This window comes from Miniopterus schreibersii, assembly GCF_964146895.1.
Source record: "Miniopterus schreibersii genome assembly, chromosome: 5".
Taxonomy (NCBI): domain Eukaryota; kingdom Metazoa; phylum Chordata; class Mammalia; order Chiroptera; family Miniopteridae; genus Miniopterus; species Miniopterus schreibersii.
This window is the reverse complement of record NC_138106.1, coordinates 54891031-54918849: the sequence shown is the minus strand read 5'-3', so window position 1 is coordinate 54918849 and position 27819 is coordinate 54891031. Positions and strand designations below refer to the sequence as shown.

At 40.4% G+C, this 27819-nt stretch overlaps 1 protein-coding gene across 1 annotated transcript in view; it reads left to right on the top strand.

Moving 5' to 3' along the window:
* Positions 1 to 27819, top strand: part of SIDT1 (SID1 transmembrane family member 1) — a 73666-nt gene that overhangs the window by 31413 nt on the left and 14434 nt on the right. The window contains exons 4-17 of the mRNA XM_081139421.1: positions 3472 to 3517; positions 6712 to 6813; positions 7681 to 7764; positions 9792 to 9879; positions 11060 to 11131; positions 11530 to 11623; positions 12737 to 12780; positions 20496 to 20567; positions 21873 to 22018; positions 22753 to 22826; positions 23794 to 23860; positions 25277 to 25350; positions 26584 to 26707; positions 26890 to 27007. Coding sequence (XP_080995547.1) covers positions 3472 to 3517; positions 6712 to 6813; positions 7681 to 7764; positions 9792 to 9879; positions 11060 to 11131; positions 11530 to 11623; positions 12737 to 12780; positions 20496 to 20567; positions 21873 to 22018; positions 22753 to 22826; positions 23794 to 23860; positions 25277 to 25350; positions 26584 to 26707; positions 26890 to 27007 — 1205 coding nt within the window. The remainder of the gene's footprint in view (positions 1 to 3471; positions 3518 to 6711; positions 6814 to 7680; positions 7765 to 9791; positions 9880 to 11059; positions 11132 to 11529; positions 11624 to 12736; positions 12781 to 20495; positions 20568 to 21872; positions 22019 to 22752; positions 22827 to 23793; positions 23861 to 25276; positions 25351 to 26583; positions 26708 to 26889; positions 27008 to 27819) is intronic.

Here is a 27819-nt window from a genome sequence, read left to right as displayed (position 1 = left end):
TTAGAGCCTGAACATATTATGGCAGCAACAATGTTTTAAAAGGGAAAAAAGAGTCAAGTAATATATATGGGGATAATTCACAAATTTAACAAATATATGTGGCAGAATAAAAATAAATATATTTGGGGTATCCCCCAAAAATGTATACACACACTTTGAATAATTATAACGGCAGTGCTTATTAAAATACATTTTATTTTCAAAATTGAACTATCAGCTGTTAAGGTGTATATACATTTTTTGGGACACCCTGTATATGTGAAAATGTATGTGGCTAAGGCAAATAAGGAGATAAAAACAGGACTGTGGATAGCATTCTCATGTAAGGGATTGTCTGAGAAACAGGTATTATGGAAAGGAGCTGAGGAGGCACAGCCAGATGTGTGGCAGAAAACCCAGGAAAGCAGGTGTCACACAGCCCAAGGCAGGAAAGAGTTCCAGGACAGGGAGTGGTTGTCAGTGTCAGATGTCACAGGTGAAGTCACTGGATTTAGCAGTTAGGAGGTGACTGTTACCCTGAGCAAAGGCAGCTTCAGGGAAATGGTGAGAAAAGGATTCTGATATGTTTTAAGGCAGAAAAGGATCCTGGCAGCAGTGGGAAGAGGGAAGAATGAATGGAAGGTGAGAGCAGACCGCTCTTAGGAGCTGGTTTGTGAGGGAGCGAGAGGGTATAGAATGACATTGAAGGAGGGAAATTCAGGGAAAAGGGAGGACATTTGTTGGGGCGTTTTTGTTTGTTATTTATTTTGAAAATGGTTGAGGCTAGAGTATATTTATAAACCGAGGGGTAGAAAGGCAGGTAAAATGTATAGGAGAGCTGGATTTCGCAGAAGCAAAGCCCCAAGAAGGGAAGAAGGGGCAGGATCAGCGCAGGCTTGCAGAGGGCTTGCAGAGGCTGCCCCTAGACCAGAGCGCGGGGCGGGTTCCAGAGGAGCAGAGCCTGGGAGGGACCCGGGGGAGCGCAGGGAGCTCGTGACAGATGGCAGTCAGTCGGCCACAGGAAGAGATGCTGAAGTCCAGAGTTCAAGCGAATGATAGGGTGTCATTTCCTTCAGCGACGTGGGAGTTGAGCAGCCCTCTCTGCCCTGTGATAGGGGCTTGCTATCATAAGGTGGATCATATGCCGCGAACCTCACGGTCCTCTCTGGTCCTTACCTCAAAGCCCACTTACCTTTCGTCCTTGCCTCTCTTTCCACTTGCCCTTTTCCCCACACCCCCCCTTTTCTTCCGTTTGATTACTCTCCTGTATATAATTCTGTCTTCCCCCTGTCTTATCTGCACGCCCATCTCTCGCCACTCCATCTGTTCCTTTTCTCTTCCCCTCCTCCTCAAACTAGCCAACACAAGGAAACTACGTCAGTTTTTCTTATATGTATTGAATAAACATTTGTTTCCTGGGTTTAAAACAAATAAGATGAAGTTTTCTATTTCTCTCTCTAAAATTAAAGGTGCACTTGAGTCTCAGCTGGCTTTGTTCTGTTGGTTAATGACCCTTGATCAAATAAACCTTCCGCACCTCTGTCAGGGCCTGTGGGTAAGGAAGCAGAACTTCTCGTGTGTAAGAGACACGATGTTTATTTTGCACACACTGTTGACTCCATGAGAAAGAGAGGACTTAAATGTGACAGTCTTAAAGACAACATTGTGTCTTTAAGTGTTTGTATGTGCTGTACTAGTAAAGAAAAATAAATAACTCAGGAAAAAACTCAGAAAATTCATATTGATGTCCATTCATTCCGTTACAACGGGAATTCAAGTGATAAGGGAGAATTAAAAATAAACAAACTTCTGGCCAAAGAAAACTGGGTGCTGCTGGAAATCTCATGCTGTCTGTTGCTAGCTAAGAAAAGCAGGGTCTTTTTTGTTCCCCTGACCTGGTAATAAACAGAATTGTTGCCCTGGTAACAGCAGGTGGCACTCCCCACACTAAGAGAGCCCTACCTAGCCACACGCAGCACTGCAGGTTCTCCCCCTGGCCTGGAGCATCTCAGGAGCACATACACCACTGTATTTGACACTGCCTTTGGCTCTTTTTTAGGTGACTTAAGGCCACAAGCCTATCAACCGTGCTTCAGCAGAACCAATCCTTGACACTGAAGATGATTTCTGTTGAGAGTAGATATATAAAAATTGCATCCATTGCTAAATTCTGAGCCCAGTCTGCCAACAACCTAAATCGTTGGTCATTACCTCTACAAATAGTGCTCAAACTTTATGACTTTGAAACAACACTTCCAATTATATACTTCTTACTTAAATGTTCTCATGTGCCTTTTCTAAAGGAATCTTTAATAAAATTGTTTAAACGAATTCTTATAAAACGAAAATTAGGTGTGGCGAGAAAGATTCTTTAGACAGCAAAAGGCTATGAATCTGGGGAGAGACCCCAGAAGAAGTTCAGGTTAAAATTCCCAGAAGTTCGGGTTCAGATCCCCAGAAATACAGGCCGCCTTGCTGGGGTGGGGGCATGTCGTTCCCCAGGAGTGGACGTTGAGAGTGTGCAGTGAGTTTGTATGAGTGATCTTCATGTCTGAAGACGAGGCAAAGCCCAGAAAGAATAAAAGGCTAAACCAGCCGTTACAAAACTGTAGCGAGGACCAAACTCATCTCTGCATTTTCTAGCCTCTTGGACTGTTTCACATACGTTCATTCCAGGCAGCTCTCTGTGCTACAAATGCCTGCTTCCCGCACGCTCCTCAGCCTCTCCTTCCCGCAGCACTGGACCGTTGCTGTCTTTCACAGAAGAGTGAAAGCACCTAATAAAATAATTCCCAGTAAATTACTAACTGGAGAGAAAATAACTCCATTATATCCTTTTGATGCTATTTATTTACTTTCGTAAACACTTGTGCCTTGGGGTTCTCTTTAAGATTTTATAATCAATAGTAAAAGAGATCCTGAAGGCAAGACTTAACCCAAGTAGGATGAAATCTTGGAGAATTTCAGCCAGCGAGGCAGACAGTTGGGGAAGTGCTTAGGGGCAGGAAGAGCATATTCCTTTCCCATTGTGATTAGCTATTCACCACTTTTCTTTTTTTTTTTTAAGTGATCTTCTGCCATGGATACGGCAAAATTATTTTGAGGTGCTATCTTCATTATTCAAAAGGACATGGAATCTTCCTTTCCTCTTTCAGCCCACTTCCAACACCTAAACCCTGTGCTTGATTATAAAATCTTAAGAGAATCCAAAGGCTAAAGTATTTACAAAAGTACTTACTTGTATAGGTATGACTGCATGGGTATTTAAAGACATAAAATTGACTCCCTCCCCAATGTGGTCATTCCTGAGAGCTGAAATCAGCACATTTCCATGCAGTTTACTTTGTAAGTTTGATGAGAACAGACTTCGCTTTACAAAGGCTAAGACTTTCCTTGCAGCTAGTTTAAGATGGTTTTCTTTTAAATAAATAATTTTTGCATGCTAACTTTTCTTTTTCTTCTCACTTTCCCTTCTCCCACTCACATTTTCAGGACAAATGTTGCCTTTCACTTCACTGCCAGCCCCTCTCAACCTCAGGTAAGTGAAGGGTGTCAAGGTTATGATTCTACTATTAATGTTACCCAAAGAAACTATGGTAACACGTAGAATCAGTATGTGGTGTTGCCCTTCATATTTTCACAACTTAAGATATATTTGTATTTTTGGAATGTTATTCATGTTACTAGAATTTTGGACACAACATTTAATCTTATCACTTGAATTGGTGTGGAGTGGGAAGCTTGATATTTGTTTGTAGGTTTCTTGGCTCAACTGTCATTCAGCAAATCATGTGGCTACTATATACCAAGCAGTGTTAGACTATACTGGGTGCTGGGAATAGTAGAATGAAGGAGGGAAAGATGCAACTCCTGTCCTCATGGACCCTTTATAATCACGATGGGAGTGAGGGGACAGGAAGTGGAAGGCCAACACTAAACAGATACACAAATACTTAACTGACCTGGAGATACAATAAAATAAAACAGATTTTAATTTCTACAGTTTTGTGGATGGAATAAAATGAGTTTCTCCTGTGTAGAAAGAGAACAGGGATGCTGAAAAAATTTATAATAAGAATTAGATATTTGTGCTGTGCTCTCCATTAAGCCATTTTCATATACAGAATAAATACGTGAAAACTTTCATTATTCAGGCTGTGCTTCTGGTGACACTTCTAGCTACCTTCCTGTTTTTCTTTTATGGCTTTTGAAAGAGTAAAGTTTATGCAATAGTTTAAAAGAGATTTAATATCCTGATATTTATTGTAAATCTTCTGCAGGTTGTAATACAGTTTTGGTTATAAACGGCTACTTAATTTTTGTTTTGTATATACTAAAACTGGGATTAACATGTTATATGGAAACTGTTGTAAATCTGTTACAACCACTTGTGTGATAATAAATATTTAGCAACTAGTTTTCACAGAGAAAACCCTAATTTGTAGCATTTGCCCATTTCTGTAGCATAAATACCTACACCATGGTCAATTTCCAGCAACCAACGTGATGTCATTGAACACAGGGTTGGGAAGAGATGTGTACAGTCAGCTCCCCAAATCTGTATGAGCCAGCTCCCACACATTTTTTTATCAATTTCTCTGCAGTGAAAGCCTCCACAGTGCCTATATACTGCCACCCAGTGATAGAAGAAGACTACAGGCTCTCAAACCACTGCTCTCGACATTTATTGGCTAGTTAACTTATGAAATATTTGAAAGCACTTGTTGCCAGGTGCAATGGGTGATATCTAGAAAGGGAGGGGAAAACCTGCACCTCAACTGCAGAAGGAGTAGGGTCTCATAGTCCTGTTCAGAGCCTCGGTAAATACGATATATGAATGTTGTTAACACACTTTGAGTTTGTAGACTGAAAATCAGTGATGGTTATATATTATGGCTTCCTTTACTTTTAAAAAGGTATGTAAATACTAAAGCCTAAGTAGTTTGTCTATAAACCCCAAATTAGAATAAAATGTACTCAAAACAAACTGATAAAACAAAATAGAAACTCTTTGATATCTATAAAAGCCTTACTTTATTGTTAATTGTTCCCATTTGGGCCTGAATTTTATATCCCCTTCAACTGTAGAAAAGATTTTCCATTCCTATAAACTCACTCAAACTATTACACATTCTCAGACAACCTTCATCATCACTGTCTGGCTCTGTTCTTGTAGACAGAAGCAAGTTACAGAAACTGGGCAGGTATTCAGGACCCAAGAGAATGATTTCTGGCCTAAATTCCAGCCATTGCTTTGGGTTCTTGTTATTTGCTTATTTCTGATAAAAAGTAGGTTATTAAGGCAAGGGTCAAAAACATTTATATAGAGTTTATGGTGATTTAGAGATAAAGAAAATTGATAGTATTTTGGCATATAGATAACATTTCAGTAGGTGTCTACTACCTGCACAAAACAAACTCCTGTAATATATAGGTATATATGCTGCTCATTATTGCTAACATTAATCATAGTAATGTTTGTGAGTTACAAAGGTTAGTTTCCCTAAGAACTAAGAGCACCTCTTGGTAATTCTAGAGCATTTGCCTTTGGAAGAACCCTGTATTATATAAATTTGAATCAAGCTCCAAAATGAAAGCACAAAATGAGGTGGGTTCTTGGGAACGTTGCCATCTGTTTCAAAGCGTGAACAGACTTCCGAATAGCAGTGTTAATGACAATCCTTAATCTTGAGATTTTCCCTCCCATCAGAAGGCTTTGGATTATTGAAAAGCGTTCTATTTTTATTGTTCTGGTTCTCAGAATAAGGTTAATAAAGAGGATGTTGGAATGCAAAGTTAAGTTTTGACATGTTTTTCCTCTCCATGAAAGTGATAGATTTATTACAGTCCTAAAATATGGGAGTTGTTTTGGTTGGTTCCCTCAAAATCTTAATCATGTATTTTGTGTCAAGTTTCTCAACCAGTTACCATATTTATAATTATTGGGCAGAAATCCCTTTCTTTATTGTTAGCAATGTCTTTAAAAGTTATAGAGTTAATAATTTTTTTCCCAGGGGATTTATAATCTAAGTAGGTAAATAGTATGACCTCTTTCTATTATGTTTCCTGATTCTGATGATATTTGAGAAATACTTTTAGAGATATCTTAACTTGACCCAAATTGTGAGCATATATTTCAGGGGCCTAGATGTAAAGTTTGGTCTTTGAATCTAAATGTCATCTCACTGTATTCCAGCTAGGAAATAAATTATTTAGCAAAAAGTCTAGGAGAAGGGTGGGTCTTGTGCTAATTCTTGCCTAGAGAAAGGCGGTTAAGATTCTTGAAGAGCAGGCTTATCTGCTTTTCAAAATGGAACTTCATATTTCAAAATGCCCATACAGAAGTAAATATTTTCTCCTATTACATCCCACATATCCCTAATTCAAAGGTTGCAGGGATCTTCTTAAGTAAAAACTGAAAGGAAGTGTAGCCAAGTATTGGTGAGAAAGAAAAACCATAGAAAATTAGATGCCAATATTGTATGAAATGGCTGCTTTGTTTTACTCACTGATAAAATGCTAATGTCTGGCAAAGAGCCCTCACGAGAGCAGTTGCTCAGCACCCATGAGATGAATGGCTGAATGAATTAATGGAGGTTTACTGAGATGTGCACCTGAACTTTGTGCCTAATATTAGAGAAAATGATCCTACTCATGTGAAAATAGTTTGAATTCATGATTGTAAGCATTTCTGAATATTAACAATCATGTCTTTCTTTTTCTTATTCTCAGTATTTTCTATACAAATTTCCTGAAGATGTGGACTCAGTAATCATTAAAGTTGTGTCTGAAGTGGCTTATCCATGTTCTGTTGTTTCCGTCCAGAACATCATGGTGAGTCAGTAACTTGTCCACTTTCCCATATGGAGCATTATCTTTCCCAGTACAAGTGAAAGAGAAGGGTGGAGAACATGTCTAGGTATCTCCTGCGACACTGCCAAGTACTAAGAACAATGTCTTGGGCAGTCAGTGTTTGGAGACATTGGTTTGGGGCAACAGAAAATAGTTGACTCCTCACCAGAATAAATGAAGGGAAGGAGGCAGGGAGGGAGGGGTGATCATGACGAAGTACAAAGAAGGTGAAGTTGCGGCCTCCAGGAGGAAATATAGAAACCTGCCACTTGTTCTAAGTTTTCAAAATGACAAAAACGGTATGATTTCACTCATACGTGGATAGAAAACAAAAATGTAACAAACTAACAAAACAAAATAAAAGCAAATTCATAGATACAGACAACAGAATGGGAAGGGGGTGGGGAAAAGGGTGAATTGGGGAGAGAGGGTCTAATATATGCTAACGAAAGAACTAGACTTTTGACGGTGAGCATACTATAGGGTATGCAGACAGCAAATTATAATGTTGTACACCTGAAATTTATACAATGTTTTTAACCAATGTTACCTCAATAAATATAATTTAATTTTTTTTTATTGTACCATTAGGCCCTTTCTGTCTCTTAGGGTGTTAAAAAAAAAAAAAAAGGAAAGGTATTATAAATCTTAGGACAACCTTTCAATTCTTTTTGATGTGAAATGACCTTGACTTTAGAGGACAAGGCACCAAGTTTTAGGAGACTGTTTCATGACTGTTCTGGGGGAAAACTTTGTATGGTTTATGGCTTGGTAAGAAACCTCCTGCAACAGCACAACACTATGTGACATTAGCGATGCTTCTTTTTTTATCTCTCATGTGCATTACAGTGCCCAGTGTATGATCTTGACCACAATGTGGAATTTAATGGTGTCTTTCAGTCCATGACCAAGAAAGCTGCCATCACGTTACAGGTGAGACATCGCTTCTGTGGTCACTATCGTTAATGACAGTGTGTCAGTTTACTTACTGGAGCAGCATCCAGAAGAGATTGCCATTCACTGTGTGCCTTGGATCTCTTCCCTTTATGATTGGTTTTAAAAAGAAAGATTAATGTGCCTGAAATCAAAGCTTGGGCAATGGTGGGCAATGCTACTCTGTCAGGTGCCCTATTCCTCCTGGGGGATCTTGTGAACCCATGATACAGTGGTACATATCTGACAGATTGCTCAGAAAGGTAAAAGCAGAATATTTCAATCTACTCAATGGGGGATGCCAATTTAGGGTACAATTTATCTCATCCATTTAAAGCAATTAAACATAGTTGAATAATAATTTGTACCAGTAATAGTAAGCAAAAGAGAGCTTCAACTCTGGACAGAATGGACAGCTTCAAGGAATATGGGATGGGATGGTGGGGGGTAAAGAAGGCCAAATATTTTGTGACAGAGATGATTTGACTTTGGGTGGTGGACACACAATGCAATATACAGATCATGTATCATAGAAATGTACACTTAAAGCCCGGCCGGGCGTGGCTCAGTGGTTGAGGGTTGACCTGGGATCCAGGAGATCGAGGTTCTATTCCCGGTCAGGGCACATGCCCGGGCTGCGGGCTGCATCTCCAATGACTCTCATTATTGATGTTTCTGTCTGTCTCTCTCTCCCTCTCCTTTCCTCTCTCTGAAATCAATAAAGATATATTTAAAATAAAATAAAATTTAAATTTAAAAAAAAAGAAATGTACACTTGAAACCTATATGATCATATTACCCAATGTCACTCCAATAAATTTAAATTTTAAAATATTTTAAAAAGGAATATAGACCATATTTGTGCAGCAGTTTGCCCTTTTGGCATTTGTAATTAAATTTTTATTTTAATGGTAATTGTATAGCAAAAATATACACACATGCCAGTATTTTTTCTTAGAGATTCTGTTCCTGACTTTGGGGTGGTAATTACCTGAGGGATCTGTAACTTCATCTGTTCTCTGCAGTAAGGTGATGCTGTTTGTTGAGTAACAGCAAAGAATGAAGAGAGGTTAATTAAACCTAAAAATTCCTATCAGTCCGGCTTCAATTTTCTAGTGCCTCAGATTTGATATCCCAAATATCTGCTCTTGTTTTTAACATCTATTTCTTCCTTAGCATCCCAGCATTGTATGGTCCCAAATATAAAAGGACAGAAAAATAACCATAGTAGGGAACTCATATTTTACATCAGGCAGGACACTAAATTAAAGAAGTACACAGCATACCAGTACATCTTTACTTTGAATATATTTGGCAATAAATTGTTACTTCTCTTTTGGGCCCATGATTCCATCTTGGGCCATTTTCTCAGTGACACCAGAAAACTTGATACCAGAAATTTGGGGATGTTAAAAGAAAACGGAGCTGTAGAAATAGAATAGGTCATCTTGCCAACCATGCTTCACTCATGGGTAAGGAAACTGGGACAGAAAGAGGCACACTCAGAGAAAGTCAAAGCCAGGACTAAGTCGGGGATCCTGGATTGTGTTGGCTCCCCTAAACTAAACCATTTACTTAACTGCTAACTGTATGACTTTTAGGAAAGTCATTTATCATTATATTTTAAAATAATAATGACAATATAGTGAATTTAAAACTGCTTTAAAAATAAAGTTTGTTAATTTTTAAAATAATACACAAGTATTAATTATTAAACATAGACTATTGATGTATTATTTATATGGTGCCGATTGTAGTTTTAAACACTCAAGTGGGCACAAGATAGATTGAAACTAGAGTAGTGCATCTGCTTACCTTAATTTCTTGGATGTAGCAATTACTTTACTGTGGATAAACTGGAGTAGATCATGGATATGTGAATGCCCTTTCTAAGAAGTTAGGAGGCGAGGGGGAACTTTGTCTTCCTTTTCCTCTTTCTTTCTGTCCCCACCCCACTGCCATGGACTTTGTCCCTTCTATCTTTCTTATCACAAGAACACATCCTGAGATTGTTATGTCTTATGCAGAAGAAGGATTTTCCAGGCGGGCAGTTCTTCGTGGTATTTGTGATAAAGCCTGAAGATTATGCTTGCGGAGGATCTTTCTTCATCCAGGGTAAGAGACAGAGAGGAATACCTGACTACTTAGAAAAACCCGACCGAGGAGAGTGGAAGGGAGGTCAAAAGCTCACTTTGGCCTTTTACAACCAATTCTAGTTCCCTCTAAATTAGGGCCATCAGCAGTGACTTGGTAAAGCAGTCTGAAAGATACTTGAGAAAAAATAAAGGGAAGAAAGTGATAGATCTAAAGGTATTAGTGATGTTACAAAATGTCACTTAGTGCATTGCATCATTTCAAAATCCTGTGATCCCTTAGACCACGTGAAGTTGGCTCTTCACTCAACAAATATTTGCTACTAGGAAGTAATGATTTGTATGCTGCAGACCAAGGTCTATTTTCTAAAATCAGTTTGGTAGCCAGCAGTAATGGAGCCACTTATATTATTCAGTAGTCATCATTTCCACAAGGATGTGCAAGGAAAATTGAGTTCTCAATTTCAGTTGCCAAAATTGTACCTTGCAAGATAGCAACATGGGACACTTGTCCCAATGACAGGGGTTCTGTGAGCTCTGAGGTACAGTACAAATGGTTATGGATAACTATCCAGTTACCCAGTAACCACCGTGGGAAGGGAAGAGGCTGTTGATTGAAAACACAGGTCCCCCAGCAGCTGATGTGATATGTGATCCATACAGAGGGTGTTTACTGTTGAGTGTAACATGGTTCCCTCGGTATTTAGGTGAAATTTCTGTTCCTGTATTCTTTAATCTCCTAATTACATAGCTCTATAGAGTTTTGCTAATGTATACTGTTCTTTGTTAAACTACAAGCTTTTGATGACTATATAAGAAAAAACTAGTTCTTACTGGCTAGAAAATGCAAACCAAAAGATAGGTAGCTTCCTATTTTTGTAGCTATTTTCTTCATATGTCTGTAGCATGTTGAGCCACCTCGATATCAGGAAAGGCGTCGCACCTTCTCCATTCAAGCAGGGAGGCTGAAGTCTCATCTGCATCAGTTAGTGCTACCAAATGCCCCCAAGCAAAGGCCAAATTGAAAGTTTAACCAAAAGGGATATTAGGTGGTTTGAAGGTTTGGAAGTTAAGTTTTCCTTTAGCTCTGGCTAAAAGAAAATTCAGCGAGTTAATTTTGGGCGGTTTTTTAACAACTGTTCCGAGGAGAGGCCAAGAGCCTGGTATCTGATCCATTTTGCCTTGTTCTTTTTTTTTACCAGAAAAGGAGAACCATACCTGGAATCTACAACGAGCAAAGAACCTTAAAGTGACCATTGTTCCTTCTGTTAAAGGTCAGAATTGGCTCTAGGGTTCAGTGGACAGATTCCTGTCGATCATATAATTCTGGTCATATAGTGCTGACATCATCCTTCCAGGGAACCATTATAAGAAAGCTAATGTTTACCTTAGAAGAGAGAATCAAAGCATTTTGTTAAATTCCTTCCAGAAAGAAAGGGAACTCGATTAGGAAGGTGTGTGCAGGAAGTCCCTCACAGCCCCCACTGGGAGTCATCGCCCTGAAAGGCAGCCGCTTGTGGCTAATGCCTGGGTGCCCTCCAGTAGCTTCGCTGCTTTCAATGGGGGCCTTTCAGGACTGAAGAATGAATATGACGAAGACAGGCCTTTGAAGCTGCTCTGTCCCAAACACTGTCCTCTTTTCTCCTAACTAAAGTTGTTTCTCTTCCCTCAGAATCCGTGTTTGTGAAATCCATTCTTTTCAGCTCCCTCAGCTTCTTCTCCTTCTATTTGGTATGTCTGCTGATTGCGTGTTTTCATCATTTAAGGTAGGTCAAGAGCTTCAAGAAATGTTAATCCCGTTGCCTGTCTCTGCTTAGTAATGAGAGCCTGAGGCTTTAGAGCCATATTGACTGGATTTAGATCTACCTCAGCCACTAACTGTGACCTTGAACAAGTTACTTAACCTCTCTGTATTTCACTTTCCTCATCCGTAAAATGAGATAATGATTTACTTCAGAGAATAGTGTAACTGCAGTGTTGATGTCAATGTTCTGAACAGAGTAAGTGCTGGTAAAGCGTTATTTTAGCGGGAGTTAGTTATTAATAGCAGGAGTAATATGCTTTGATTACATTGCCACATGCTTTCTTACTGTGGCAGCATCAATTTTCTAGTAAAATGTACCTTAAGAGAGAGAGAAAGAAAAAAGGAGATAACTGTGCTATAATTTGACCAAGGAAACGCCCTTTCAAAGAGTTTGGAGCCCATAATAAAACGAGGAGCTCTGGTCTTTCCTTGCCTCCTTAGCAGGCCTGAACCTTGAGAATTCCGTAGTTGCTGTGGTCTCTGAAACAACTACAAAAGAATAGCAAAAGAACTACAAAAGAATACATTAAACAAATGTTCTTTCTCCTCTCAAACGTGTAAAGAAGATAAAACCAGCACAGAGTTTTCAGATTATTGGGCAAACTCCCATCTATAGAAAAACCACATAGCTACTACAGTGATACAATCATCTCAGTGATACAGGCCTATCTCTGACTCAAAAGACCTTTTTGTGACCTTTTTGAAGCTTTTCAGTTAAACTGACTTCCAAAACCCTGGGATTATCACTGGTCATATCTGGAACAATCTCAGCACCAAAACAATTAAGGAAAATAATGAATTATAAATCACTGGGAAAACAGAAATTCGTGAATCCCTATTGATAAAGAAAAAGACGGAGGGAAGGAGGAACAGCTTAAATACCTGCAGATATATATCCAGTGAATTCAACAAAGTTACTAAAACAGGTACACATTAGGGAAAGGAGTTACCAGAAAATACCGACAGTGTTAAGAAGGGCTCTTGTCTCAGCAATAAAGTCTATAGGGGACAAATGTGAAATGCTGAGATTTTTGCTGCCTTAGGCGTATGTGTATGTGTGCTTTTTTTTTTGCAGGTATCAGAGAAAATCCACTGGTGGAAGCCTTGGTTCCGACGATGGTAAGAAAAATCCCTGGTTTCAAATCCAATTGATGTCATGTATGTCATAACGCTCCCATTTGGTACTTCTTTTGTCCCTCTGTCCTTTGTAATTTCCAGACCCTCCCTTGATTCCTAACCCACAGAGTAGCCTGATCTGCAGCCTTTCTACAGAAAATGGAACTCAGTGAGAATCAATTTTTATAGTTCATAATTGCTGAGACATGGACTCACACTGAAAACCGTTGCTTGGAGTGTCCCTTGTAATTATCCACAGTCCCTTTGTCAGCCATTCCTCTTTTTAAAAACCTTAATCTTTTCTAGGATATAAATTGTTTATACGTATCTTATACCAAAGTTGGTTTGTGAACAATATTAAAATTTTATTGTGTTAACTCTAATACAGTGTTTACTTTCCCCAAATTGAGATAGAGGCTTTCTTGTTCAAGTACCTAGGAAACTGAAATACTTGAGACTAACAAATATTATAAGTATAACAACTTTGAGAAATCCAGAGTGATTGATTACCCAACCATCACAATATGCCCTTTCCTCCACTTTGAGAATTTGAACAAAGGAATTCAGTTGCCTGATCTTTTAATCAAAACTTTTTTAAAAAATTAAATGTCTTCATTTTTTTAAATTGAAATATATAACATTGTATAAGTTTCAGGTATACAGCGTAATGATTCAATATTTGTATGTTGTGTAAAATGATCACCGCAGTAAGGCTAGTTAGCATTCGTTACCACACATACACATTTTTTTCTTGTGATGAGAACTTTTAAGATCTACTCTCTCAGAAACTTTCAAAGATATAATACAGTATTATTAAGTATAGTCACCATGCTGTACATTAATTACATCCTCAGCACTTATTATAACTGGAAGTCTTTCCCTTTTGCATAAGTTCTTATTTTTGAAAAGCCTAAATCATCGTAAGTTACGCGGCGCTCATAAGCCATTGGCAGAGAGTGATTATTTGGAAAACGAATGATGAAGTGAGACTTGATTTTTAAGTCACAAGCAGCAGATGTTTAGTTTTGTGTTTTCAACACTTAAATGAACCCACAGAATCTTAGAAAGACACACATTTATTCCCCCGCCTCCCCTAAGAAGGGACTTGAACTCCCTGCTGCTTCTCTTGCCTTCCTTTGACTTTTGTCTTCCTTACTGTCAGCGTGTCTATTTTTCCAGCCAGCCAGGCAATTTGTTTTAATAACATTCAACAGCCAATATAAGAGACTGTGAAAGAACACCTGCTCTACTGTCATTAAAATGCTAAATACTACTTGTCCTTTTACTCATAAGATATTTAAGTAAATTTGTCTTCTCTTTGGATCTCACCTTTTTCTCTCCAGTGCTCTCCAGGTTTTGCTCTTATTTTACTGATTGGTTGGATCCCATTGGGTGCTCTGTGAATGGATACTCTGTTTTTATTGGATGAGTGAAGTTATGTTATTATTATAATGCTAGTTAAAGGAACGCCATGTTCAGAAGACTTGGGCACAGTGAAACATAGGTGGACAGAGCTGGGACTTGATCCCGATGATTGTCCAAGATCAAGAAGGCTCTGAAAATTAGCTAAGAGCTAGAGGTGCCCTTCAAACGGCAAGAAGAAATGAATGAGTGACCAAAAGAAAAGGAAAGGATAAAGATGCATCAGTTAGGTTTTATGTGGCTGCAAGTAACACAAAAATATATCTCAAACATGCCTAAACCATAATGCAGCTCCTCTCCCTGGAAGTTGAGGAGAAGGGTGGGCTTCAGGACTGGCTGAGTCAGGTGGCTCTGGTCCTCTCCCTGCCATTGCCTTGGCTCTGCTTTGCTCACAGTGCTGGTGGTGAAATGGATTGGGTTTGTAGCCTCACCTGACAATGTCCAGAGGGAAGGACTTTTTCAGAAGCACCCGGCAACTTATTTCCATTTTATTGGCCTAGAGTGAATTGTATACTTCTTGTTAAACCAGCCACTACAAAGAAATATATTTACCCACAGATCCATCAAGCCTACTTATAGAATTAGGGTGAGGTCATCTTTCACTAAGACCAGGGCTTCTCAAATTCAACATTAATTGACACAGGCCAGATAATTCTTTGCTGTTGGGGACTGTCCTGCGTGTTGCAGGGCATTCAACATTTAACTGCATCCCTCACCTCTAGCAACTAGAATCCAGTAGTACACTTCGTCCCTGTGACAACTGAAAATGTCTCCAGACATTGCCAAATGTCATCTTGGGGACAAAACAGTTCCCCCACCCCAGTTGAGAATCACTGACTTAAACACATGGGCTGCCAGGCCCAGGTGAGGACACCTGAACAAAATCCCAGCTCAGTTAGGAAGTAGAGACTAAGAAAGTCCATGACGAAGGGCTTTGAAATAGGGAGGAAATAAAGAATCTTTGTAGCAGGGAGGCTACCGGGGAAAGATAAAAGGTAACACAACTCAGAAGTCAAATGACCACTAGTGAGACAAGACTTTGGTGTTTTAAAACAAGAGCAGAGAAGACAAGCTTCACCCAAGAGAAAAACCAGTTAGTGACTCTTTTAAGCCTATCAAACAGAGCACTGATAACAGAGCATCCTGAGTGAGGGACCTTATCTGAAAGCTAAAGTGAAACATTCACTTTAGGGAGGAGCCTTTGGAGAGGACCAGGATTCAGAAATGTCTGTCTCTCCCAGGGGCCAAGAGTAGTGCGCCTGTGGGGCTGTGGGTAGTTCGTGGAGCCAGAGGTACAGGAAATGCCTTGGGACTGGCAGCAGCTCTGTTTCGGTTGGGTCACGACAGGAAGGCTGCATTTGGAAAACCTGTCAACTCCTCTGCATTTGTGTTTGATTTGTCTGCAGTTCTTTAAGTTGCATTATTAGAAAAATGTCAAGAATGGCTCCAATTATACTAAAAAGAGAAAGAATTTACTTCATACATCATGGGGTGAAAAAGGGGATGAGACCCTAGAGCCAGGTGAAGTGGAAAGAGCGTCCTTGACGGAACAGTTTCCCTGTGGTATGAATGGATGGGCAGTGTATTCTCCATTCATCATTAAGTACTTAAAACAGGGTCTTCTGTGCTCTGGCTGGTGTGGCTCGGTGGTTAGAGCATTAGCTGGAGACCAAAGGGTCTTGGGTTTGATTCTCGGTCAAGGGCAAGTAGCTGGGTTGCAGGTTTAATTCCCTGGCCCCCAGAGGGGCACGTGCAGGAGACAACCAATCAATGTGTCTTTCTCACATCAAAGTTTCTCTCCCTCTCATCCTCTCTCCCTCCTTTCCACACCGTCTAAAAATCAATGGGAAAAACCAGTGAGGATTAACAAAAACAAAATGAAACAGGGTCCTGTGTGGTAATCTGAGGAGTATTAGAAAAGGCTCTGTGCTCTAAAAAAATTTCCTCCACTGACTCTATCAGTGGAGAAACCCACATTTTCACATCATTGTTAGAGAGTCTGTACAGAAATTCAGTTACCAGCTGGGAAGAGAGATGAATGAAGCATACCTCATAGGCCTAGGGGCCATCTGAGCTGTCACCATGAACCTGGGGTACAGCATAAGAGAAGGTCACCTTTTCAAGTGAGAGAGCTTGACAAACCTGTCAGGTTAGTAGATTTAAGAACCACATGGCCAATCAAATCCTTCCGTGGATAGAGCCATTATTGAATCAGCCTCTGAGCAAACAGCAGGGTCCAGGGGGAATTCGACAAGCAGTGTGTTGAGTCTGGAGGAGCCAAGGAACACAGGCCATCACCAGACTCTGGGGCAATGGGTCTCCAACCACTCGTTGTGACTCTCTACTCTTCTTTTTCCAGATTTCCTTAACTTTTCTTGCTGGTTTTTTTTCTATAAGAGGACTTTTATATCCCTCTGCAGAGATTAGTGGTTTTCTTCATTTTCTCCTCAACTTTTGAAACAAAACATGAAATTAGTTGGGGTTGGTAGCCAGTTGGCATAAAAATGGAATTTCATGGCAGCTAGTTCACATCATTTCTGACTCCCTCTTCCGCTTCCAACAGAAATAGAAAGAAAGAGGCAGGTCAGTTATAAATATGAAGTTCCTGAAAGTTCCAAATATACTCAAAATGAAATGAAGTTTTTCCCCTCACACGGAGCATTCAACATAAAAAGCAAGCATGCAAGCATATCCTTTTCTATGTTAAGTAGAAAGTAGACGGATGGCAGGGGGTTTGTGCTCAGAGAAAAACACAGCAGAACAAGTTTCCTCAATTAGATAAGCTCATTCACAACCTTACATGTTTGCTTATTTCTAGCCAGAACATCTTGGTCTGTCTTATGAACTAATATTTTTTTATTTAATTCTGCTTTCTCAATACCATACAGTTAAGTATGAAGATAGCTTGCTACCTGGGATCATTGATCATACTTGGAATTTGTGAGGAAATGCTTTGGGTTTTGTATTCAGGAAGTCTCAGACATAAGAAAAATTATCTGATGTTGGCCAACCTTATATTTAAATTGTGCCTATAAAAACCCACAGAGTTAAAACATTTCATGTGCTGTCAATTGTATTGAACGTGAAAATCTTGATGCTCTTAATTTCACAGAACCCCTGGTGCTGGCTCAGAATGAATAGGGCTGGTGGCTACATCGAAACCAGACCAGGCTCAGTTATGAGCCAGAGCAGAGTGCAGACATCAGGGATACATCCAAGTCTGAGCAGACCTACATAGCTGGCTTTTCCTTTTTAATGAAGTTGCCACCTCACAAAACAGGGGTTGTTTTGCTCTCTCTTTGCTTTGATTTTAGTTTTTGTGTGTGTGTTTTTCTCTTTTGATTACACACACACACACACAAACCATTGACTCCCACAAACCATTTCAACCTCCTGTCACCACTGACCCCAAGCATTTTCCTATGCACAGTTCTACTTAACTCATCAGAGGGCTTCCCGGTAACACCAAAATGCCCAAAATTCTGGGTTTTATTATTTTAATGTCATTCTTTACTTACTGTTTGTACATTTGAAATTTTTAAAAATTAAATCTCGAATGATAGACAGACGTTAATGGTTAAAAATAGGGAGCTTAAGCTTGAAAAGAAAAAATATGTGAAAGAGACCGAGGGAAATAGAAATGTGAAAGACCATATATAGCACCTAGGGATAAGATCAATACAGTGATTTTTGTGAGACTTCCCACAATGAACTAGACAGAAAGAAGACACGAGCATGGCCCAATAGGGAATCATTAGCAAGCCAGCAGCCAATCTAAAGAGCAAAGATTGTGCTGAGATACTTCTTTAAAATATGAGTTTATGGTAGTGGAGATGTATATGAGTCTCAACCTCCTTGTCTCTTTTGAAAGATATTCTTGAGCACTCCACCAAAGTAATATACTTACTGCCAGTTATTCATATCTTGAAGGAAAACCTTTGTGTGTTTTTTAAATTAAGATGATAAATTTTAACTGAGACCACTATGATAAACCAGTATCCATCCAATATCTGAGTGGCTCTGGGAAAATAACTTGATATCTCACCACCTCCCTTTTGTTGTCTTTAAAATAGTGATAACAATAGTGCCCACCTCCTAGGGTTGTTGAAAAATTAAAATTCTTGTAAAGAAATCAAAAGAGCGTCTGACACACAGTAAGTTTTCAGTAGCCATTGGCCAGTAGTAGTGCTAGTAGTAGTAGCAGCTGCACCGCAGCAGTAGTCATAGTAACAGAAGCATTAGTGTAGTAGCAGTGGTGTGGTAATATTAGTACTTGTTAAAGTCAGTAGTAGCAGCAGCAGAAACAGCAGCAGAGCTTTATGCTATCACTAGGACCAAATCTGTCCTAGGTCAAAAAAAGCCAGTCAAATTATAGACACCATCTTCCCATACCTGTTAGTGTGCTCAAAAGATTTAATCTCTCATACTTAAGAGTCTGAAAGTAACCTGTTTCAATGCCTTGAAGTTGGATGAAAAGTAAAGATGGTGTTGATACCATGGTATTATGGGTAAGCCCAAGAAAGGCCAGGAAACATCTTTCTTTAAATAATAATATATCGAGGGACCGCCAAGCCCAGGAAGAGTGCCAGGGAGCCTGCATTCTGGGGGCCCTGGGAACAGCCTTGCCTGCAGGAATGCTGCATTAGCCCCAAGATGTTGCTGTCTGGCTGCTGAGCCATCAGAGTGAGGAAGGAAATTGGGTGTCCAAGGCCATCAGATTTGTCTCTCATCAATCTGGCTAAATATTTTGAACTTGGGATTTAATTGTTTTTCTTCATGGAGGAAATGAATGGGCACACACAGAGTAAAAAAAGTTTAAAGCCTACAAAACTGGCTTACAAAACTATTTTTCCTGCCTACCCGTGGAAATGAAGTTTGAGAGCTGGATGAAGAGTTCACTATGACAAATGATGATGAATTATTTGAAGCTTTTGGTCCTTTTACATGTGTTACACTCTGTAGCATTAATGTAAACTATAATGAACCATGTTTTCAATGAAGAAATGGAAATGTATTTACAGTGAGGATATGAAAGAATATTCTCACTTGTCTGCACTGAAAATATATTTCCCTTGAATAATACAAGAGACTGACAAGTTACCCAGAGACTCCTTTGCCTGTATTGTGACACAAGCAATCTGATCTCTCAAAAAGGAGATTTCAGTAAGAAATTCCCACCAGCCTGACAATATCCCAGAGCCTTGGCAAAGCTCGGGAGGCAGGGAAGAAACATTCTTATGCATCTCCACAGATGAGTGCGACTCCTGGAAACGTCGGGGCACTAAGTCAGAGTCAGAAACTGCCAAGATAGCTGCTTAGATACAGTTTCTATTCTTTGTTCAGCTCCAACTAACTCTGGTAAACTCAGTGGGATAGTATCTTGCCTAATAACCAATGCAAAAGTTGGGAGATATTTTTCTCAGATGCTTGGGGTGAGATGGCTCCAGATGACCATCTACACTCAGAGAAGTGAGTTCACTTTCCTTCTTGCAAGAAGTACTTTACTGGAAAGTTCAAGAAGCATTTATTTATTTTTCTCTCACTGACAACAACCACTTGGCAATAGATATGCCCATTCTACCTCCTAAATATCCCTCAAAATAACTGATGTTCGGCCACATCCTTAGTTCATGTTGCCATCGTTTACTGCTCCAAGGAATGCAGCAATTTCTTTTCCTATCTGGGCTTTTTCTGCCTATCATGAGGGTACCGCTAACCGCTATAACAAGGAAACCTCCAAACACAGTGCCTTAATCACAGATGTTTATTCCTGATGTTTTTGGCCTTCCTCACAGTGATTTCAGGACCCACGTTCCTTTGTCCTTGTGATTCTGCAATAGTCAGGCGAGAATCAGCAACTTTTCTGTAAAGCACCAAATAGTAGCTATTTTCAGTTTGGCCAGCCACATAGCCTCTGTCGCAACTGCTCAACTCTGCCATTGTAGCCAAAACCAGCCACAGACATACCCAAATGAGTGTGACTATATCTCAATTAAACTTTATATATGAATACTGAAATTTTAATTTCCTAAAATTTTTACTTGTCATGAAATATTATTTTTCTTTTGATGTTTCCCTCCAGTAATTTAAAAACCATTCTTAGTTCAAGAGCCATACAAAAACAGGTGGCAGGCTAGATTTGGCCTGCAGGCCATAGTTTGGTGACTCCTGTATTAGCGTGAAAAGAATATCAAATATTGTGTCCTGAGAATTCAGATTATTTAGAATTGTGTCATGTCCTTTTGTTTTAGCAACTGGACATAAAGTGTTTGCCTCTTTGCTTTTCTTTTTAATAGGCTCTGGAAGTATGGCGGTGTCACATCCCATTGCTGCCAGCACCCCAGAAGGGAGCAACTATGGGGCAATAGGTATTTCCTTCTAGTCCACTCATGAAAGTGTTTCCTAACTCTCCAAAGGTCCTCCAGCCACTAATGACTATGAGAGTGTCAAATGCAGTCATCCCATAAAACTGTATTGTCTTTATAAGATGAAGTGGTTGGATGATCTGGAAGGTTCCCTCCAGTTCTTTCTCCAGTTCTATTATTCTGGTTCTTAGATCTGCTAGCCACACTTGAGCAGAATTCCCTACAATGGTTGCCATCAACTCCCAAGGCCCCCATGAGGATTTTTTCATACCCAGTCTGACTTTAGGACTTGAAAGATCAGAGTCTAACATCAGGGAGCCCGACCTCAACTGACCAGTTGTTTCATTCTCAGGTTTCAGTGGAGGAAGGGTGATCAGAAGACTAAGGCTGAGCTGTAGGTGAACATGGCTGAAGCCTAAGTCTTTCATTTAAGCTAACTTCATAACTAAACCTGCTCACTGTCACCCAGTCATTTACATGGCAACCCCCAGTGTTCATTAAGTGGCCTGAAAGAAACAGAGTCCCTAGCCCTGTCTTGGAGTAGGAGTGCTTCAGTGCTTCCATGCACTTCCATGACTCTCATGGGCCTATGAATGGTGCAAATGTCAGTGTGGAGAGACTGGGATCCTGCATTCCTGCCCTATTGTTCTGTAACTTTGAGAAGCGTGTGGGCTCAGCACAGGCAACTTATTTCTGGCTCTGCCGGAACAGGCTTTTTTTAACCATCTGAACAGAAAAAATAAAGCAGAAGGTAGGCTCGGCTCATGTGTTCATCAAGCTGCACAAATTCCCATCTGCTCTGGGAAACGCTCACAGGGACACAAGGATTCTTCTCCCTGAGAACGTTGTTTAGGTTATGTAACCCTAGATGCGGCACGTGGGGGCCTGTGTGCAAATACTTGACGCGCAAGCCATGTATAGCTGCTGGATATGTGTGTGCTCACATGTGAGTGGTAGATGCTACACATAACTGTGCATGTGTATGTTTATATATTTATGTTCATATTTTAAATATGAAACATGAAATGTAGCGTATTAACTTTGCATCCAGTAGTTAAAAGAGCAGATGTCTTTATACTCTTAATATGTATTCAACCCTAGAAATAGACAATTTAAACGTAAAAATAGGAAAAGAGGAAAATTAAAAATTCGTTGAAAAGGAATTGAAAGGAAAGATCATGTGTCATGGGTAAGGTGTTAGTTTTGACTAACATTTTCAAGAATGAGTCAGCACTGTGCTTTCTGCAGAGAATGGGCTCCCTGGGTGGTTCTGGGCTTTGGAAGGCAGGTGAGCACTCTCTGTTTCAGATGAGTCCAGCTCCAGTCCCCACAGGCAGGAGTCCTCCTCTGATGGCCCCCAGCCATGCCACTCAGACTCGGACAGCTCCGTGGAGGAAAGCGACTTCGACACCATGCCAGACATTGAGAGTGATAAGAACGTCATCCGGACCAAGGTACCTCTGCCTGGCTGTCCTCTCTGAGAGAGCAATTGAGTACAACTTCAGCAATGCCTTAGTTTCCTTTATTTTTCCCTTTCAGGAGAAATCAAATTTCCCAGAGGGCTTTTTAGATAAAATATAACTATAGATTAAAAGCAATACTCTAATTAGCACTTCTTTCTGGAGGAAGGAAATGAGAACATTAAAGAGAATAGAGCATTAAAACACCCCCAGGGTCTGAAGGACAACTTGTGGGAGATAAAGGAAGAAGGGACCGAACCAGATGGAAGAGCAGGTTCATTGAGGGGTGTAGCTGGAAACTCCCTGGTTCTGTACATATCATCCTCCAGGAGTAACGCTCACTTCCCTCTGGTATATATTTATTATATTGTGTTGTATCCAGGAAGGGATATGAAGATGAATTGCACAGTTTCAATCCTACAATTCAAGGACCACACTGAAAATCTCAGAAAACTGGGAAATCAATTCTTGAGATATAAGAAACATTCAACTCCCAATAGTTTTCCCACATCAGCCAATTCTTAATATTCCAGGAGAAAAACTATGATTTTTATCAAGGTATTCTGGTATAAACAAAATTAAAAGAAAAATCTCGTTAGATCATTTGAAGTCCCTAGTAAAGAATTGAACTGAAATTTGTAAAGCTCTGCATTGTATCTTGTGCAAAAAAAAAAAAACCACAAAAAAACAAGTACAGTTATGTGTTCTCTTTTTATTTGGCTTCCCAGATGTTCCTTTACCTGTCAGATCTGTCCAGGAAGGACCGGAGAATCATCAGCAAAAAATATAAGATTTATTTTTGGTGAGTAGATGACCAGGAGGGCCATCGTTACCTTTACTAAAATTTAAGTTTTCTTTGTATAAGGTACAGTCACTTATATCACAGGTTTAATGGGGCACAGATACAAGTGTTTCGAGGATCCATGCCACATTCCACAAGAAAAAAACAAAAATAAACTACAAAAGGCAACCAGCCCTAAATTAAATAAATACAAAGGAAAAATAAGAATGGTAGTAGATTCCCATATGTGTAGGGAGCACACTAAATCCTCTTCGAGAAGGCTGATGTAACACTAACATTAATGTCACTACCTTGCATGAGACATGCTAAGCTGCAGCCATCCCTTCTTTTCACCAGGCCTTGCTCTTGGACGAACCAAGGGTTTCAGGGACTAGATGCCTAGAGCATCTCAGAGTAGCTGGAAACTACCCTGGGAGGAGATGATACCAGCCAAGGAAAACTAGATCTGTGATGGCCAAACACACAGATGCAGCTTCCCAAGATGAGAGGCTGAGCTGCCTGGCAGGGACTCCTCCTCCCCTCAGAAACCCCAGGCTGACACTGTGACGGATCTTCCCATTCCTTTCCTTCCCAATTATTTTCCCTTTAATTGTATACAGATATTAGAGGAAAACAAAGGACAATGGGAGCCACATGGAATTTCATATAGTGGGACTTTCATTTTGGAACTAAGAGGAATCTAAGAGGGCCACATCCCTTCATGTGATCCATCTCCCATGACTTACATTCTGACCACTTGCCCTCTAACAACATCCTTGAGAGAGAGGTTCTTGGTAAAACCAAAAGCAAGTATTATTTACAGTTTTACAAATGACTGGAGAAACGAGAGCCACATTATCAGTTTCTAATTGCTTTTGTGAGTTGACTAGGGAGTTATGGGGTGAAAGCATTCTTTTTAAAAAAAATTGAACAAAGATTCCATTGTTAATTTGGAAGTAGCTATTTCCGGTTCTTTCTGCCCGCATAGGAATATCGTCACTATCGCTGTGTTCTATGTACTACCTGTGATCCAGCTGGTCGTCACCTACCAGAAAGTAAGTGCTGTCCTGAACCCCGGAACCCAAGCTTTCATACTGCAGGGAGGGAGCTTTGCTGTGATATACAGAGAAAGGTTTAACTTGGGATCAGTCCAAAAATTAATTTCCCATTAGGGTTCTAATTGGACTTCTCCAATGCTTCATCTTTGACTGGCCTTTAAATCTAATTCCCAATTGTTTTATCACAGGGGACCTGGGACCACTTGTATTATTTTGTCTACCAATCCGCAGTTATTACCTTGCACTCATTTAGTCACAGTGTCTATCAATTGTGTCTATGATTTACCAGTCTGAACTTTTGACCATCATGAAATAATGAGTGAATAAAGTTCCAGACCAAAACAGAGAAACCTGATGTCTCCATTTAGCCTGTGCCCTCTCACTAAGGGGAATTTTTTTTTTTTTTTTGTAAAAGTAAAAACAGCTTCATCAAACTAATAAAATATTAAAAGAAAACAAAATAAAAACTAAAATAATAATTAAAACTTGAGAATCCCTACCACTCCTTCATAAAACCCAAGGGTCCAGGTCACTTGAGTGATCTTCTCTAGGATTTATTCTGCATGAGAAAGGCTGTTCAGAATAGCATGAGGCTGAACGTGTTTCTAACACAATGGCTCTCAAACTTTTGTTGTGTATTAAAATCCTCTGGGGAACTTTTAAACATCCTGGTGTCCAAGCTGTATCCCACAGCAATTTGATTAGAGTCTCTCAAGGTGGAACTAGGCATCAGCATTGATTAAACTCCCAGTGATGCCAGTGTGTTTTGAGAGCCAATGGTCTAATGATATTTAGCCGATTTTGTACTTACTACATGATGAGGACAAGGACTTTATGAGGTTTGAATACCACAGTTTATAAACTAAATATTCTCTGAATACTTTGGGGCCCTGTTTAGAAGACAGATGTGCTGTGGTCTGGGAAGGTTCTTGATGATAGCGATAGTGATAAATATGGAAAACCCAACATCCATGTCCTCACGTCTACCTGCAGTGTGGTTATTTTCAGAGGATGGGACAGCTTCGTATCCTCCCAGCGTTCCTCTAGAAACTAGGATGTACCATGGCAGTCCTCATAGGAGTGTCCCAATGTTAGCCTCCTTTAATACTCCTTTTATCATGAGAACAAAGGAAGCATACTCAGTTGAATTCCACCTTGAGGCCGTATAATGGGGAAGACAGGAAATTTTACTAATTCCAAGTAAGATGGTAGCATTTAAAGGAAACGTGCCTGTGCTGTATAAAGATGTAAAGGTGGCAGATCATGACCCAGCCCTGATGAGAAGGAGCACTGGTTACACTTCGAGTCACTGAAAGTGCATCACTGTGAGCAGCGCCTGCTTTTTGTGATTTCGGGCTTGGCTCGGGGGACCCAGAAAAACTGCATCTCCTCTTCTCGCTCTTGATTTTGCAGGTGGTAAATATCACTGGAAACCAGGACATCTGTTACTACAACTTCCTCTGTGCTCACCCTTTGGGTTTCCTGAGGTAAGCCCAGTCCACTGGTTGCCCATGAGGTTTTCAGAAATGCCTTTCTATGTAATGTTGTGATCTCAGTTTTTAGAAATACTAAAAACAGCCCTGAACAGTTTGGCTCAGTGGTTAGAGCATTGGCCCACGGACTTAAGAGTCCCGGGTTCAATTCCAGCCAAGTGCACATACCTCTGTTGCAGGCTCAATCTCCAGCCCTGGTTGGGGTGGGAGGCAACCAATCGATGTCTCTCTCTCACATCGATGCTTCTCTCTCTCCCTCCCTTCCACTCTCTCTGAAAAGCAATGGAAAAAATATCCTCTGGTGAGGATTAAAAAATAAATAAATAAAAATAAAAATACTAAAAACATCTGCGGAAAACTACCCCCAGTCATGGATAAAGAAGAATGAAATAAAGAAGTTGAGACCAATATGCTTCTCTTATTCCTGTATGAGGCCTCAGGAAACATTCTTAAGAATGATCTGCTGAGGCCAGGGCAGGGATGTTTTTGAAGACATCAGGTCCCTAGCTGTGATGACACACTTCCATGGGCATGAGCTGCTAGTACATTCAATGCATTAAAGAACCTCATGAGAAAGACCGTGTTAGTATCATCATCATCCTTTTTAGATGAAGGTGCTAAGGCTTAGAAAGGTAAAGACTTGCTGAAGGCCCCTTAGCTGTTAGTGATGTAGGAGCTTGAACCCACACTTGCTGCCTCCAAGACCATGCTGTAGCATCCAGAAGTGGAAAGAGCCTAAACCTGGGAATTGAGAGCTAGCCTCAGTTTTCTGAATTAAAGCCACTAGTTGTGACCAACTAACACTTATCCTGAAATTCACATCTACAGAGCTGGGAGTTGACACATAACGTGGGTCCGTCTATGAGAATTCCCTCTTACAGTGCAGCCAAAACACTTGGCCAGACTGTCCATCTTTGGAGCATCTCTCTTTCCCAGGATTCATTCCATACCAATGACATTGGGACCAGAGAGGATTGGGAGGGTGTGAGGAAAGCAGAGTGGGCACCCCTGAAAAAAAAAACACAAAAAAACGGACATATTTTACAGGCTAAGCATCCTAAAATAAAAAGTTAAAGATGATCTCTGATGATTTTCCAGTCCTGGAATGTTATGGAAGGGTTAGCGGTGGAAAACACAAATGCCGAGTTCCCTGGCTAATTCTTGCATTCCTTCTCTAAGTCTCTTTGATTGCCTGACTCTCTCACGGTTTCTCTCTCATCCCTTTAGTGCCTTCAACAATATTCTCAGTAACTTGGGGCACGTGCTCCTGGGCTTCCTCTTCCTGCTGATAGTCTTGCGCCGGGACATTCTCCATCGAAAAGCCCTGGAAGCCAAGGACATTTTTGCCATGGTGAGAAGAGGGTGGGTACATCGGAAGTGGGAGCCAAGAAGGGTTATGATTTCAAACAGGATCTGCAAAGAGAAAGGACATCTGACTGGGTGGTGATGATGGATTCTGATGCTTGAGGCCAGAACCTCGGGCTTCCAGATCCTATGGCTATGTCACTCACTGGTATCTTTCTCCCTTTTCAGGAGTATGGGATTCCCAAACACTTTGGTCTCTTCTATGCTATGGGCATCGCATTGATGATGGAAGGAGTGCTCAGTGCTTGTTACCACATCTGCCCTAATTACTCCAACTTCCAATTTGGTAATTAGAACTTACATAACTACACAGATTTGAGTTATTGGAATCTTATCCTGGGACCCTCCCCAAACTTGCAAGCATTAAATGACATTTTACATGAGCTAAAATGTTCTGAGGGCACCTCACCACAGGGCATGGTTTCCACATATTGTACCATTTTTTTCTCTCTGACCACCTTTTAGACTAGAAAACTCTCAGCACTGAATGTTGATCCCATGGCCAGATCTTCAGGTGGGGAGTGGGCTAAGCATTAGGCAGCAGGTCAGGTAGAACTCACCAAGTGTCTGGAAAGGTCCTTCAGTGTAACTTGGCCTAATTTAGCAGTTAGGCTGCTTTGGGGTGAACATAATAGAAAAGCCAATTCAAATTGAGTTGAATAATAAAGACATTTATCAGTCACCATTTGAAACTCCAAACGTGGAGAGGGCTAATGGCTCTGGCTCCACTTCTCACAGGTTGCTTTTATTCTCAGTCTATCAGGGAACTCATAGTGGCAAATGTAACTACAGCAGGTTCTGGCTTCCTGTCTCCACCCCACGATATCTGGAGGGTACAGCAAGCTGGCTTCAGGAGCCTACATTTAAGAGCAAGGAAACTTCCTTTCTAAAACCCCCCAGATAACGCCCTCTCACACCTCAATAGCTTAGAGAGTCATGAGCCCATTCCAGGATTGTTCTCTAAGTGCTGGTTAGCTCATGCCTGGGTTGCCACACTAATCACCACGGCAAAGGAGGTGGGATTACCTTTAGATCAATGGGGCCCACCCCTGGGAGCAGGGGTGGGGTTAGCCTTTCTGAAGCAAATTGGCTGGAAGG